The sequence below is a fragment of the Papaver somniferum genome, unplaced genomic scaffold (assembly GCF_003573695.1).
Source record: "Papaver somniferum cultivar HN1 unplaced genomic scaffold, ASM357369v1 unplaced-scaffold_81, whole genome shotgun sequence".
In the NCBI taxonomy this organism is placed as follows: Eukaryota; Viridiplantae; Streptophyta; class Magnoliopsida; order Ranunculales; family Papaveraceae; genus Papaver; species Papaver somniferum.
Window position 1 is genome coordinate 8,547,752 of NW_020651082.1, and position 17,478 is coordinate 8,565,229.

General features: G+C 34.0%; 1 protein-coding gene across 1 annotated transcript; it reads left to right on the top strand.

Moving 5' to 3' along the window:
* The first annotated feature begins 8,292 nt into the window (after positions 1 to 8,292).
* Positions 8,293 to 10,137, top strand: LOC113345181 (bidirectional sugar transporter SWEET17-like). Its single transcript, XM_026588996.1, has 5 exons — positions 8,293 to 8,463; positions 8,586 to 8,796; positions 8,884 to 9,045; positions 9,196 to 9,315; positions 9,437 to 10,137. The coding sequence occupies exons 1-5, from the start codon at positions 8,387 to 8,389 to the stop codon at positions 9,806 to 9,808; spliced, it is 942 nt and encodes a 313-aa protein (XP_026444781.1). The 5' UTR covers positions 8,293 to 8,386; the 3' UTR covers positions 9,809 to 10,137.
* The last annotated feature ends 7,341 nt before the right edge of the window (positions 10,138 to 17,478 follow it).

Genomic DNA, 17,478 nt, shown 5'->3' on the forward strand with positions numbered 1-17,478 from the left:
GAGAATGTTGGAATATTTTCAACGCCGCTAACCAAAGGGGGGTCCTGGGGGGCATCGCCTGTTCGAAAATTTCGAATCCAAAAGACACCATTGATGTCTGTTGATGAAGGAACCTGACGTTTCGTGAATAGAAACCTGTTGGCGAATAAAAACCTATTCCCAACAGGTGCAAAACCCTTTATAAATAGCTTCTCCCAGTTTCGTTTAACATATAAGAAAAATCAATCTGTTTTCTCTGTTTCAAAAAAAAGTATCATCAGAAATCAGAAATCTCTTTGTGTGTTCTTGATTGAATCAAGGGGTACAAACCTTGAATTCAGTTTTTGTTGCAGGGATTTCATTGTATCCTGAAGGCAATATTTCGCATACCTGTTGTAATCGCCAATTGTTATTGGGAGGGTAGAAATATTTGTCTAAAAGAAATTTATACAAGCCTTGAAAGTTTTGGAGTGCAACACTTTCTTCTCTGATTCATTCATCCTTTGTGAAACCCAATTTTTTCCAACACAAATGCGATTGGTTTTGTGTTGGGATCAGTTCAGTTGATCATGTATATCATATACAACAACAAATCAAAGGCAAAGAAGTTACCGATGGAGAAACTCGAAGAAGAAGGAATAGCTCATTTGGTACATGGAACCGTTGAAATGGACAAGTACAACGAAGAGATGAAGATTAAGAAAGAAAGAAGCTTAAACAAAATATGGAGTCTACCTAAACCAACTGTGTTAAGACAACTTAGTTTGCAGAAAATTGTTAAATTACATTCTACGAATGTAGATTCTCTGCCGCTTAGTACCGAGGATGACGATGATGTTGAGAATCAAAATCTGAACCTTGTTAACAACATCAAACATCTTCCTAGGTAGTCAGTTTTAGAATTTGCGAATCTAATAATAAGAGGTCTAGGGAACACCCTGAGCCTTCGGCCCCCATTCCAAAACGTGCGCGCCTGCTGTCATGTTTATGTGTTGGGAAACTTAAGATCTAATATTTACCAGGTTAACATAATTACTAATCAAAAGTTTAATGGCAACTGCAAGATGAAACTTAGCATATATAAAGACAACTCTCTTTATTGATGTTTAGAAAATCTCTCAAAACTAAACACAAGCTCTTATCTTGCTCATATGATCAACCACAACTTTGGTGATCATATATATATAGAACTATGAATTCCTTTTCCTAGTCCTATTACCTTATTACATGTATTTCCTTTTCTTAGAACTAGATGACTTCTAATTCCCTTAGGATTACATCAATTTCCTAATCTTGTCATAACCAGCTTGTTAGTGACTTCTATGTTGAAGTTAATCCAACATTCTCCTCCTTAAGCTTCAACTGTGCTTGTGAGAAATCTTGTACTCCTATTAATTTCCTCATTTCTTCAAACTTGATCCGAGCTAATGCCTTTGTCAATATATCTGCCTTCTGCTCAGTTCCAGGTATGTGTTTTACGTTAATGACCTCCTTCTCGATGCATTCTCGTATGAAATGATACCTTTTGTGAATGTGTTTCGTCTTCCCATGAAACACTGGATTTTTAGTGAGTACAATTGCAGAATTATTATCAATCTTGATGAGAACTTTTTCAGGTTCTCTTCCTTTGATTTCACCCAACAGTTCTTGAAGCCATATTGATTGTTTAGATGCTTCTTTGCGGCCATGAACTCAGCTTCACAGGATGAGAGGGATACAGTGTCTTGCTTCTGTGAACACCATGTAATAGGTTCTTCACCTAGATAAAATATATGACCAGTTGTACCTTTTCCATCATCTTGGTCAATATTATGACTGCTGTCACTATACCCAATAATTCCTTTTGATCCTCCTCGACCATACTTCAATCCACAGCTGATTGTTCCTCTTAGATATCTCAATATCTGCTTTATTATATCACCATGAGACTTGCGTGGACTTTGCATATAACGACTAGCTACTCCCACTGAGAAAGCCAAGTCTGGTCTTGTGTGTAACAAGTATCTTAGGCATCCAACATTTCTTCTATAACTCGTTGAATCAATCTCTGCTTCTTCTTGATTAACATCATTGTTTCCATTGGTATTGATGATTATGGGTCCTTCGCCTTCATCAATTACTTGACCCCATCTCATGTGAAACATTCCTGGATCCCTACTTGGTCCATCATTAGTTTCTTTCCAGTTCCAGTTTGCTTTTTCATCGAATACCACATCTCGACTCACTATCACTCTTTTCGTTGTTGGATTGAATAATCTGTAAGCTTTGGATCCAGGCTCAATTCCTAGATTCACAAGAGTATGAGATCGATCATCCAGTTTCTTAAGAGTTGCTGAATCAACTTTTGCGTATGCTTTGCAACCAAACACTCTTAAATGATCTATGTTTGGTTTTCTCTTTCGCAAACTTTCATATGGAGTCATGTATTTCAGAGCTTTCGTAGGTATCCTGTTTATCAGGTATGTGGAGTGTCGTACAGCTTCTCCTCATAGATAATTAGGTACCTGCATAGCCTTTAAAGAACTTCTTGTCATCTCTATTAGAGTCCTGTTTCTCCTCTCCACCACTCCGTTTTGTTGTGGTATCCCTCGAACCATCTTGTTCTGAGACATAGTTTTTAAGGTTCTGAAACTTATGTGTCCTAACCTTACGTGCCACTTCCATGTCTGATCTTCCAGTCGATATTCAGACACAATGACCTTCCAATCATGAGACTTATCTTGTAGAGTCTATTCTGTGAGCGTGAGACTCTAACTAAAAGTCTCCCACTTGGGTCATGAACTGTTAGATAATCTTGTCGCATTCTAACATCACATCCAACTTCTGTAGCTTGTCCTAAACTTAGAATGTTGCTTTGTAAGTTTGGGATGAAGTAGATGTTTGTGACAAGCTTTTGTTCGCCGTTCTTTCTCTGAAATAGAATTGATCCTTTTCCTTCAATTTCTACAGAAGATCCATCCCCAAACTTCACTTGTCCTTTGATTTACTCATTGAGTTCAGAAAAGTAGTGTCTCTTACCAGTCATGTGATTGCTGGCTCCATTATCTAAATACCAGATTCCTTATTCTCCATCCTTTGATTCGTAGTTCTTTGGTATTATTTTCCCTTCGTTTAAGAATACAATTTCGTGCATGAAAAGAGCTGTATCTGCTTCCCTTGTTTCATTCTTGTTTGTTTCTTCCATCTTTTGTATTCTTTCAGGGAATACAGAGAAGAAGTGTCCTGGTTTATCACATCTGTAAAAAATAATGTTTGATCTATCCTTCTTTTCTTTCCCTTGGTTTTGATCATTCTGACTTGTTGTTCTATCTTGTGAGTTAAACCTTCCTCCCCTTCCTCGGCCTTTGTTTACTCTACCACCTCTTCCACGACCTCTTCCTCTTGTCGCAGAGTTTTGTTGGTAACAGTTGGTGTACAAGAGTTTTCCTTGAGTTTCTCCATTGTTTTCTTCATCAAGGATTCTTTCTTCATATGCTTTCAATCTTCCAATTATATCTTCATAGCAAGTATTCTTTAAATCTAAGACTTGTTCGAGAGAAGCTATGATATGAATATACTTGGATCTTGGTAAACTATTGAGAAACTTCTTTACCAGTTTATCTTCAACAATGTATTGTCCAAGTGACGCAGCTTTTGAGGCTATCTCTGATAGCTTTCCTGCAAAACTATCAATAGTATCAGTGTCTTTCATCTTCACTCTTTCAAATTCAGACATTAAGGTTTGCAGACGGGCTTCTTTAACTTGATCAGCTCCGAGATTACGTGCCTTTATTGCATCCCAAATTTTCTTTGAAGTTTCCTGTTCACCAACTTGTAGAACCAGACATTCTGGTATTGCTTGAAAGAGTAATCCAATGGCAACATTGTTTTTGTCTGGGTCCAATGTACCAGGATCAATTGTTTCCCAAACTTTTTAGATTTTCATCAATACCTTCATTCTCATGGCCCATACTGTGTAGTTTGTGGCGTTGAGGATTGGAACTTGTATTGATGGTGGCGTGAGCTGTTTTGCACCCACAATGGTGGTTTCGTTTTCCATGGCTCAGAAACAAGATCTGATACCAATTAATGGCAACTGCAAGATGAAACTTAGATTATATAAAAACAACTCTCTTTATTGATGTTTAGAAAATATCTCAAAACTAAACACAAGCTCTTATCTTGATCATATGATCAACCACAACTTTGGTGATCATATATATATAGAACTATGAATTCCTTTTCCTAGTCCTATTACCTTATTACATGTCTTTCCTTTTCTTAGAACTAGATGACTTCTAATTCTCTTAGGATTACATCAATTTCCTAATCTTGTCCTAACCAGCTTGTTAGTGACTTCTATGTTGAAGTTAATCCAACAAAGTGGATGTATTTATCTGTTAAACTCAATGCTCAAGTGACAAACAAGCATATCAATATTCCATCATCTGGTGGCACCAAAGATGAAACCTACAACCAAAAATGTGACAGGCAACCCAGGCCCCAAAACATAGTCATCATATCTTAAAAGATGGTAACTGGCAATCAGTCAAGCTAGGACCAGTTCTGTCAGCGTTAATCTAAACTTGTCGCGTAGGCTATATAATATACGTATTTACCTTGCATGATTATATCTAGGATCTGAGGACAAAACTCCTAAACCGCCTGAATCATTTAGAAGCGTGCCACCTCTGTAAGCAGGTGAAGATTTGAAATTTAAGCAGTTGATCCAGTTCAAAAGTTTAAACTGCTTTCTATTTAGGAAAAATGATGGAACGTTAATGTTGAATCCTCTTTTAATAACTCCGGTAAAAAACTGGAGTTTTTATCACTTTCTGTTCTACTGTCAGTCTTGAGGGACTAACACTTCAGCTTCCTTGTAACTCACAGATGGCTTCCCTGAGTAATTCATTCCGTGTCTTTAATATATATGTGCTCTTACACACCTTCCCCAACTTTGGATTGCTTCACAGGCTAGTAACTTCCTCATGCGACGTGGGAATCCCTCCATTCTTTCGCCGTTCTCTTAATCTTTTCGTTCTCTTCAAGATGGTGCGAAGAAATCCCGGATTTGAATAAGTTCCACTTACTTTTGGTCAAGATAGCCTAAAACACCTAAAAAACTCAAAACAAACAAAATCAAAGCATAATGATACAAAAACTAGTAAAAAGCAAAGCATTGAGTACCTAACTAGTTCAAATATTGCACCTATCAAATACTAGCAGATTCAATATCCTCATCCTTAAGCCACTGTTCATGGTGTAATATCCTAGACATAACATCACTAAGAGTAGACTAAGACTCTCTACTCGGAGCAGAAATAACAAATTGTGTGTACTCTTTTCCTAGTCCTACCAATGCATACATGACCATATCAGATTCACTCAATCTTTCACCAATAGCAGCTAATGAATCAGTAATAGTTTTTAATTCATCAAAGTATGCTGAGATAGATTTATTACCTTTCTTGATTGAATGAAGCTGACTTCTCAAGAGTGATTTTCTTGATGAAAAACGCTGAACAAATTTAGTCTCCAGATATACCCAAATCTCCCTGGAAGTTGTAAAACCAATTACACCTCTGGAGATTGTCTCATCAAAAGTAGCATTTAAACACGACATTACAAATCGATTCAACTAGCACCAATGATGAAACAAAGGATTGGGAATAGTATCTCCATCAAGATCAAGAAATTCATCTGGTTTGACAACAATTCCATCAATATATTCTTCCTAATCAGTTGTTATTGGAATAGATTCAAACTGATTTTTCCAGATTAGGTAATTTAAACCATCATCTTTGAGTTTCACAAAAACAAAATTAGCAATATTCTGAAAAGGTAGAACTGATGAAGAAGATGAAGACATTCTAGGTCTGAGAAGCAACAACTCGAAAGAAAGGAAAAAATGATCTAAAAAATTTGTTGAAGAATTGATGAATTCCCTCAAGATCAAGAACAATAAGTTCAAGAAAGAATTGATCAGAGGAAAATTGTAGGAATTTTGAAAGAATAATGAAGAATTGTAGTTTAAGCGGAAATTGTTTTTAAGAATTTTAGGATCAAAAATTGTAGAAGAATCAAAATATTCTTTGATTATCTGATACCATGAAAGATTTTGATAAGAAATATTTGATGATATTATTAAGTTTTGATAAAAGATCAAAACAGAGAGAGAGAGCCTTATAAAGGTTATTACAAACAAACTGGATTGTTTGAAACACACAGGCTGTCATTTATAGTTAAAAAACATGAAAAAAAAAGGAAAACGTGTGATATACACACTTACAGACAAACCATCTATCCCTCAGACACAGTGAGTCAGATGGATTCGGACAAGACTAGTTATTCTGACACGGCGAAAAAGAGAGTCTCCTAACATCAATGGCTGGAGATCTAAAATGATTCTCAGGGGAGATGAACTTACTTGAGGTCTAAAATGACCGGATACGAACCTCTAGATTAATTCAGACTAGGTTCAAAAGAAGATAATAGGTTTAGGATGAAAGAAAAGGAAAAAGATTTCTTTCCTAAGACTGAGTCAGATATTAGAGGCATTTCCGAGCCACCTAGATTTACCAAAAATAAAAAAATTGTTAACTTACCAAATGAAATCCAATTTTTCTTCCCAGGCTAAGTATGTCTGGATGTCTGTTTGAAGGCGGAGCCTTATTGGAAAATGATTTTTTTTCTTTTCTGAAGCAGGAGAATGATTTTCATGGCCAACTTAAGATCATACTCTACAAAATCTCCATATAAATTATTTATAAATTTTTGTCGAAGGATATAATATCATTTATATTCTGTTGGAGGATATAAAATCATTTATATCGAAAAGGAGGATGTCGATGATTACGACATGGTGTTTTAAATACAATTCAAAAAGTAAATTTTGGGATCAACATTGAGTCACACCTAAAAATATATCTATTAGTCAGTGATCAACCTCATCAACTTTCTACAATGGGTTTACTTCTGAGCAAGTTACTCGTTGGATTATTGGTATCATTTTTAGCGATCGGACTATAATTACCAGGTGATATTCTTCAAGTATCATCTTCTTTACACGATATATCACCGGGGAATATTAAATTTGAACTCAGTAATAAGTTTAACTTTTAACTTTCGTAAAATCAAGTTTATATTATTATTATTATAATTTTTTTTTCAAAAGATATACAAGAACAATGAACTCAATTTCATTATGGAAGATTCATATATCACTATAATTTGTTATAAATACGACGAGTCGCATAAACAAATATATCTTTTTGAACGACCCAACTGTGATGTTATCAGATGATAATCTTCAAGTCTTTTGATCTGCTTTACACGACATATCACCTAGGCATATTAAATTTCAACTCAATATTAAATTTCATCTTTTAACCTACCTAAAATCAAGTTTATATTATTATTGTTTTATTTTGAAAAGATATATAAGAAAAATGAATTCAATTTCATTACTGAAGGTTTATATTATTGTTATAAATATGACGTGTTGCGTAATCAACTATATCTTTTCTAACAGCCTGACTGTGATGTTTTCCGACGATATTCTTCATTTCTGTTTTTCATCTTCTTTACACGGCATATCTACTAGGAATATTAAATTTCAACTCAATAATAAATTTCAACTCAATAATAAATTTCAACGTTTAACCTTCCTGAAGCCAAGTTTTTAATTTTTTTTCCAAAAGATACATAAAACAAAAATTTATCTCATTATTTTAAATTCATATTACTATAATTTGTTATAAGTATGATGTGTTGCGTAAACAGGACGAAAAACATACTTGTAACATGTTACCCAGTGACATCGTAGCCTTTTCTATGTGAGCCTAGGTGGTGGCCTGCGGGATCCAGTGACTTTATTTACATACCAGCTAGTCTTGCATTCCTTTGCTCAGCATCACTTTATATCTTGGGTCAAAAATCTATCTACCACACCATTTCTTGTCCCTTGCACCAAGAAGAGAGTGCAGGATGCATTAACCACACAGTCCACTGCGCAGATTCTCGGCACGTCTCAGAGAGAGCCCACCAACAATATCCATCCTGAAGAAAGAAAGTTAATGACGAATGACAGATGAAATATTGAAGTCCATAACAACAAACCGAAAAATTAAAAACTTCTCTGATTCTCTGGTGTCCTGGACCCATCAAAGCACAAATACACAAAACAAAAACACTGAAATGACATAAAAATGGTCCAGAAGCCACGTTCGAATCATGTACTGAGCTTATATGCAGTGATATGCTATATGCGGTGGAAAAAGATGATCTCTAAAAAGAAGATCACTCCCCCTTTGTACTGTCTATAAATGATATGCACCACATCTTCAACATTACACTGCAACTGCAACACCCACTCACATTTTGGTCAAACACTCAAAATTTCATCACCAAAAACAAAAACTCATCTTGAATGGCAGCTCTCACCATAAGCTTCATTGTAGGTGTAATTGGTAACATAATATCCATATTGGTTTTCCTGTCTCCAATGTAAGTAAAATACTTCAAATAGTGCTCAAAAGTTCAAAACTGTTCTTTGTTTTATTGGGTTTTTGTTTTGCAGTAATTAGTTATATATATTGATTTTGATTTGATGTTGAATTAATGAACAGAACAACGTTTAGAGGTATAGTGAAGAAGAAAGCAACAGAGAATTTCAAAGGGATACCGTACATTTGCACGCTATTAAGTACATCATTATGGACTTACTATGGTCTTCTTAAACCTGATGGCATGCTTATTATCACTGTTAATGGTGCTGGTGCTGTTCTTCAAGTTATCTACGTTACTCTTTTCATCATCTACGCCCCGAAAGACTCTAAGGTAAGTAGTACATATTTAGATTGATTATTATCTTAATTTTTATTACCAGGCTGAAATTCTAAATATGTGTTTTGGTTTTAAATGTAGATTAAACATTTGAAATTAGCGGGGATTTTGAACGTTGGATTTTACGGGGCAGTATTACTGGTTACACTACTTGCTACACATGGAAGTCTACGGCTGACGGTTGTTGGATTCATTTGTGCGGGATTAACTTTAGGAATGTATGGTGCCCCATTAGGAGCCATGGTAAGTACCGGCAGAACACATCTCCCCGATACAGTTGTTGCAATTGCGCTCATCTGTTAGCTTAATCAAATGTATTTCTGATGCTCAGTTTTAGTTATGATTTTACTTTGAGAAAGGATGGTTAATTTACCGGTATATAACTATATACAGAAAAATGTGGTAGTGACGAAGAGCGTGGAGTACATGCCATTTATGTTGACGTTTTTCCTCTTTCTCAATGGCGGCATTTGGTCCGTTTATTCAGTACTCGTCAAGGACTTCTTCATTGGGGTAAGAAATTATCCATAGATCAATACACTGCTCGTCAACTTGAACGAACAATATCTCAATACTTAGTTGGGGCTTGGCAAAATATGAAGTGCACTAACTTTGATATAAAAAGTGCTTGTAGGTGCCAAATGTGATTGGTTTTGTGTTAGGATCAGTTCAGTTAATCATGTACATTATATACAACAACAAATCAAAGGAAAAGAAATTATCAATGGAGAAACTCGAAGAAGAAGGATCAGCTCATTTGGTACAAGGAACCGTCGAAATGGGCAAGTACAACGAAGACATGGTGATGAAGAAAGAAAGAAGCCTAAACAAAGGATGGAGTCTACCTAAACCAACTGTACTAAGACAACTTAGTTTGCAGAAGATCGTTAAATCACGTTCTCTGAATGTTGATTCCCTGCCCCTTAGTACCGAGGATGCTGAGGATGTCGAGAATCAAAATCAGAACATTGTTACCAACATCAAACATCTACCTATAGCTAGGTAGTTGCATGTACGAGGATCAATAAGATCAACATGAAGTAACTATATCCTGAGCATATATATTTAGAAGCAAAGCCTGTACTATGCAGCATACTATATGCTAATCTGCATCTATCAGTTATCACAATCACTTGAACTCACAGCACAAGCCTATATTGCGAGGCGCTCCGCCTAGCGCCTAGGTGATCACCAATACGGTTTATGCTCTTTCACTATAACTATACCAATCACGTTATAGTTCTCTTAAGATTGTTATTTGTTTCCATATTTTGATCATTGACTGTCGATGGTGATTGATTTTGCATTAATATTAATATTTCACTACTTCCATCATTCATTGTCCATGCCTCCAAGGGTTGATTGCCGTGATAATATACCTCACTATAAATGAAGTTTCCATATTTTAATATCCAAGGAAGATCCGTGGACAATATGATAATTTTCCAAAAATATAAAATCAGAATTAGCAAAAAAAATACTTAGGGAAATATTCCTTCCTTAATTTTGGAAAATATTCCCTTTATGAATTTGTAATCTTTCAATTAATACATTCCCTTTTAAAATCAGAATTAATGATAAATGGGAGCTGTTACCTTGGAATTAATAATAATCCCTTCGTTAATACGTAATCTTTAAATTGAAGAAGAATAAAATTGTTTTAAAAAGAAAAAAATCATTAAATTAATATTCCCTTCTTTAAATAGAAACACATTGAATGATATGTTCATTTTCGGTATACATATATATATATAGAATATAAAGAGATATAAGACGCGCACATATTCAATTATCAAAATCAGCAAATGAGGAGCCATGGCAATATAATTTTCTCGTTGTTGTTCTTGTGTTCAGTTCTGGTTTCCAACGGTACATCATATCGGATAACAGTGCATGTGCAAAATCATCTCGAAGCACATGAGAATTTGGTAATGCACTGCAGGTCTAATGATGATGATCTAGGTGAACGTATCCTCCGTCAAGGTGAGGAATGGCATTGGGATTTTAAATTGTTCCCTCTTTTTACACATTTTTGGTGTGATTTTCGTTGGTTCGACAGTTGGAGTCATCACTGGTATAATGGTACTTTTGACGTTTACAATGCAAATGTATTAGTGAACAGATACAGACTATTGCGGTCACAAATGCTTGTGGTCCGCTCGTCAACTTGGATTTTATTTGTATCGTATCGACCAACAACAGTGGGAGAAAAGAGGTGAATGGCGTGCTGAATGAAGTTTGATTCAACTGGTAAATGTTTTTTCTTACTTTGCTAGCTTGTATCTGTTGGAATCATTGCTGATTTACTTTGCTAGATTGTGCAAGCAGTTCTTCAACGGCGCGTCGTTTTCAGGATAAAACAGCCGAGATCAATCTTTTACACAATCACTCTTGCACGGTGAGAGGATGTGAAATTTCTACACTTCATTCTTGCTCAGAACTCTTTAGAAAAACCAAGGATGATCACACACTTGTTTTTTCTTTCTCACAAACAATTCATTTTTCTTTGAAAACTCAAGATACATAAAAGAAAACTCTCTCACTAAAAAATGTTTCAACAACTCTTCAAGTTCTTTTTAACACCAAAATATAAAAGAAAAAACTCTCTCAAAAGAAAATGTTCTACAACTCCTCTAACCCTTTTCATAAAAAATTCTAATTTTATTTTAATAGCCAAGGAAATAAATATGAGTAAATGAAGGAAATTATTAAGATTTTAATTAGCTTCATTAACCCACTCAATTTGAAAACGGTTTTTGGCATTAAAACAAAATAAATTCATAATTCATTCTTTAAGGAAAGGAATAATGGTCACATTAAAACCATTTAATTGTGAGAATAACATTTGGAAATTAATTAATGTTTTTAAAACATATATCTCAACAGTATCTAGTAAGTAGTAAGTGCTAACGATGAGATGAGATGAAATAAAACAAAATAAATTATTTTTTAACAGTTCATTTTTCATAGATTAGGTGTTGCTATCCAAAAAGACGTTGGAGCCCAACTTGTTGCTAGGCTACCGACCAAAAGCTTTGTATAATTTCATCTTTTGGTATAATAGTGGACGTATTAATAAATAATTTGGAAGATGGTTTATTTTGGTATCTAGTAAGTAGTAAATGCTAACGATAAAATAAATTATTTTTTAACAGTTTGTTTTGACTTCTCTTAAATATAATCATGCTTTTATTAACCATAACGGAGTGAAAATAAGTGTTTTAGTTAATCAAACAGATCTTTATAATCATTCTGCATAACCCAAAAAATTATACATGATTTTTATATATAGCCCAAATAGTAATCATTAACATGGCGTCATTAGGAGAGACCCGGAAAGAATAGAATTAGGGTCGACTAATAAGAAAAAATAGGGTCATCCAAAACTAAAATAAAGCCACCCCTTGTCTCATTTTTTTTAAATGTCTAAAATGCCCTCCATAATCGGTAGAAAATACTACAATCGGTAGTTTATATTGATGTACGTTTGTTTGTGTTACGAAAATTATAATCGGTAGTTAAAATGGTAATTTCGTGATGTTAATTTTCTACCGATTATGGTAGCAATCCCAAATTCAAATTTTTCAAAAATCAACGGAATTTTGAATTGCTCTATTTGCGCAATTGGTAGTTTGTGATGTTTATTATCCACCGGTTGTACAATCGGTAGTCTGGTGATGTTCATTTATCTACTGATTGTGGTAGTGCCCCAAATTCGAAATCCAAAAACCAATGGAATTTTGAATTGGTATATTTGCATAATCGGTAGTTTCATGATGTTTATTATCTACTGATTGTGCAATCGGTAATCTGGTGATGTTCATTTATCTACCGATTGTGGTAGTGCCCCAAATTTGAAATTTTCAAAAACCAATGGAATTTTGAATTTCACTCTAAAACCAATGGTAGTTTACTGATGTTTATTATCTACCGATTGTACAATCGGTAGTGTGGTGATGTTCATTTATCTACCGATTGTGGTAGTGCCCCAAATTCGAAATTTTGAAAAACCAATGGAATTTTAAATTTCTCTATTTGCACAATCGGTAGTTTCATGATGTTTATTATCTATCGTGATGTTATTTATCTACCTATTTTGGTAGTAGCTCCAAGTTCAAATTTTTCAAAACCAATTGAAATTTGGATTTCTCAAAGAAGAGAAGAACATAGTCACAATCGGTAGATAAAAGAAAAACTAAACTACCGATTATGAAGGAACATATATTTTCAACCTATTTTGTCTTATTATGTCACCGCTAATTATTTCAGGGTCGCCCTTAATGACGCCATGATCATTAAATCCCTAAATCAACAAAAATAAAAAAGAAGTTGATAATCTAAATTGTATATATTTAAATTTACGCAAGATATTTGTCGTAATTAATGTTTTTGAAGAATGATCAACACCCTAAATATATTTTAGTGTAATCATGATTGAGAAAAAAAAATCATCTTAGACAAAAATATATATCTAGTGATTATGTTTATGGAGTTCAAGAAATGGTTCTAGTAAAAAAATCAAAACATAAATTACTTCCATTTTTATTGATGTTGTTGTGGAAGTGTTACCAGGGAATATTTAGAATATACACTCCGATCAATTTGATTGAGAAAAAACGTATATCATTTTAAAGAAAATTAAGAACTAAGGTTTATTTTGTTTTGGGGATAAGTACCGGTCAATTTGTGAAAATACTAAGAAAACAATTACAATAAATTTAAAGTATGATTAAGAGATGAGTTAGGATTTATTTTGATTTTGGGTGAAATGGAGAACTTAAATTTAATTTTTAGTAACATTTTAAGACTTGTTTGGTTTTTCATTTTATGTTGAGTTAGCGACTGTCGTCGTGTTTATAAGCAACATATATTTAGAAGCAAAGCATGTGTTATGCAGCATATGTAAAACTTTACGCATTTATCAGTTATCACAATCACTTGAACTCACAAAGCAAGCCTATGTTTTGGTAGGCGCTAAGCGAGCATAGGAGCCAAGCCTGCCGCCTAGCGCCTTGGCGATCACTAATACACGATATATGCTCTTCTAAACTTCTATGGATTTTTGTTAGAAGGAGAGCAAATATTGATCCGAGGAGTGCGAAAATCGTAGTCGACTCGTTAATTAGGCCTATTCGTACATTGATTGTTAACTCGGACAACCATACCCTTAGTTATGCATCATATTCTTGCTCACATGCTCACAACACAAACTCATCCAAACCTCATTTAGGATCGGATAATTAAAATTTAGAAATCACAGAACCTCCTTCCTTTCTTCTTCTTCAAACCCTAGAAAGAAAATCAAACCAATAATGCAGAAAATAAAAAACCAACGTCAAAGTCATACTAGTTATCCTTATAATAATTTAGTGGGTTATTTGGTTTTTGGTACTTGCATTTTATCCAAAGTTAGTGTTTGGTCTAGTAATTGCCCAACTTAGGGTTTGGTACTTGGAAATGACGTTGACTTTCATTGACTCTCGTTGACTCTGTTAAATTCAATTCTAATTAAATCATCATATAAATATTTATGCATTTACTATTTTAACCTTCACATACACCTTTTACACACTTCTAAATCAACGTAACCTAACTCTCCATCTCACTTTCACTTGGCCTTCTTCACTCTTCATCCGACGACCAGATTTACACCACCCAACAATCACTCCAACCAGCAGCAGAACGTTGCTTAAATCCATCGAAAAAGATCATCGACGACATCAATTATCAGAAGAAAAAAAACAACACAAAAAAAAAACAATTCATTCATCAATAACAAATCAACCAACACCTGTTTACCACCATTTAAATCTCTTCATCAATAAATCAACAAAATCTTACTGTCCCGTCATCTAAGTCCAATTCCCCCCAAAGCCTAAATTAAATCTTGATGTCTCTAATTTTTGGCTAAAATCAGATTATGATCATAACCCACTGTGATTCGATCAAAACCCATTCACCAATTTCAAGAAAACTCTTCAACATCAATCTGTACTTTTCTAATTCATATGATTTACCTTCTTCTGAATCGATCCACTATGCACTTTCATACGAACTTCAAAAATATGAAAACTCAATCCAAACCCAATTTAATAAGTGTGGTTTGTTACTGTTTTAGAAAATCAATGAATAAGAAGATAATCCAAATCTGATCTTGAAATTTTATTTATGAACTCGAGAAACTTATAGGAGAACTTCATGTGATTCAAGAATATTGGGGTTTGGAGAAGGAAGAAAAGGTGGGTTGGCAACAGAAAAGAGACAGGAAAAATCGAAAGTGATTGTGGCGGTGTTGCAGTGGTAGTTACAGAACGGTTTTGGGAAGGAAGAAATGGGATTTCTCTTTCTTGAACTAGGGTTAATGAATGGCTATTATGCAATTGTTAGTAAGTTGGAGGGTGTAATAATAAACTTATTTAGTAACTAGATTACTGCGTAGCAGTAGGGGCCGACCGAGAAGGCCATAAATAACGAACAGACATATTTGTTGGGATCACTGTTTGGACAGTTACTACTAATATGCAACATTTATTTTTTTCCCTAAATATTCGCAACGGAGGTATAAGTCACAACAATGAGTAACTTTATATATGTTGCAAACAGACCCATGGAGCTCTTCTTCTTCGCCCGTTTCTGACCCGTTTTTCTGGGTAGTTTTGGAACCAAAAAGATTCGTGTAAGATCTAAGTTATGTAAACTCCTTTAAACCCATATACATTAAATTGATTATGAACTAATATGTAAGAATTTCAGAATAAAACGACGTAAAATTGAACTATTTTGTAAAATTAAAAATTTTAAGAACATTTTTATTTTTATGGAGATTTCAATTAGGAAATTCTTTGATCATAGGTGGTTATTCCCGAAATTTCTTTCAACTTACGAGAAATACAGTGATTGAAGGAAAACGATCGAGAATTGAACGATTTTGAAAAATTAATTTTTTCTTCTACACCTCAATTTTGAGGACCATAAAAGTGTGACGGACAAAATCCAAAGAGTTACCCTATAGAAGGCCTCCTTAAACAGTCGGCCAATTACATTTATATAAAAAAAAATAATTCTTTAACAGAAGTCAAGATTTAAGATAGTCAATGCGGGTCAATATTATTTTCAAGTACCAAACACTAAGTTGGACAAAAATTAGACCAAATAGTAATGTTGGACAAAATGGAAGTATCAAAATCGAAATAACCCTAATTTAGTTAAAACCAACTCGGCGTTCATAATAAGAATTTTTAGTATTCTAATTAAGCACTATCTAAATAATTAAGAGTAAGTCAATATTGTTGTACTATTCTAATAAGGACCAATAACGCCAAAAAATCAAGGAAGTCCCCCAATTCAGCATGTAACTACGGAACAAAGCATGAACATTCCTTTCCAAAATATTTTCCCATAAGGCTAACATTTAAACTTAGAGATAACCATCGGAATGAAACAATACTAGTACTACAACCCGTTGATGCACAGGCAAAACACATGTCTGTCTACTGTTGGATATGAGTTACAAACAACATTTTAAGTATTAGGGTTTAATAGCGTTTTTAATTGAACTATGATTTTGCGCATACTGAAATCTTATTAGGCATACTGAATAAAGACAACAAAAGGATGTGAAATAACGAAATCAGAAATCCCTTTAACCAATTTTTTTTAATGGCAAATCTACCCTTACGTACTAATGTTAGTAATTTAGATTAGTGATTAAAACTTTTGTTTAGTGATTAAGATAATTTTCAGAATTATAAAGGTTTGTTTAGATGAAAAAATTTGGGGAAAAAAAAATCAAAGTTTTTATTGAGAAGGAGAGAAGGAAAAAGTGAGAAAAATTTCTTGATTCAATGGAGGATGAGGAGGGTCATTCTTCATCTAAAAAACCTAGGAAATACAAATCAACTACAACAATGATCCAGAAATGGATGATTTCTTAGATTGTGAGAATGATTTTACACAAACTCAAACTCAAACTCAAGATGATGATTTTTATGAGCCAAATCCATATGATAAATACATAAATGAGGAACCCAATGCTTCTAACACACATGTACACTTCTATTTTATGTTTAATCTCACTTTTGTAACTTGAAATCATCAAAAAATTGTATTTTTCATCATGGTTCGGCGAACCAGGACTATGTTCGGCTTAAAAATATAAGCCGAACCCACTAAATTGATGAACAGTTCAGCTAGCTGAATTTGTTAATGTTATACGTCGAACCTTCATTTTCCAACTTCCAACCTATTTGAAAGATCCTAGTTCGGATTATATTAAAGTTTAATAACAAGCCGAACTTATTCCTGAGAGTTAGGTTCGGTTCTCACTCTAAATATCGTATCAGCCGAACTATATATTTTTCCAAGTTCGGCTCATATTCAAAAAATCACATCAGCCGAACATGATACTGGTTTTCCATGAAACACTTAAATTCATACACATTTAGGGGTTATGCTTTTTATTACATATGTTTTATATTGTGCAACCTTTTCATAGGACGAACCAAACAAAAAAAGTGAAAATTACTAAAAGTGTTAAGAAAGTGAAGTCTAATGATGGAGAATACCAAGGTCTTTATTAAACTCATTAAAATCAATTAGATCTTATCTTCAACTTCAAGAGAATGAAAAGACAAACACAACGCAAAAAGAATGAGATCATTCCGACATCGGACGAAA

Excerpts from the sequence above, each read along its gene's own strand:
- LOC113345181 (XM_026588996.1), top strand. The coding sequence starts at position 8,387 with ATGGCAGCTCTCACCATAAGCTTCATTGTAGGTGTAATTGGTAACATA. Across the intron at positions 8,464-8,585 it reads TTGGTTTTCCTGTCTCCAAT|AACAACGTTTAGAGGTATAG; the intron begins GTAAGTAAAATA and ends ATTAATGAACAG. Across the intron at positions 8,797-8,883 it reads ACGCCCCGAAAGACTCTAAG|ATTAAACATTTGAAATTAGC; the intron begins GTAAGTAGTACA and ends TTTTAAATGTAG.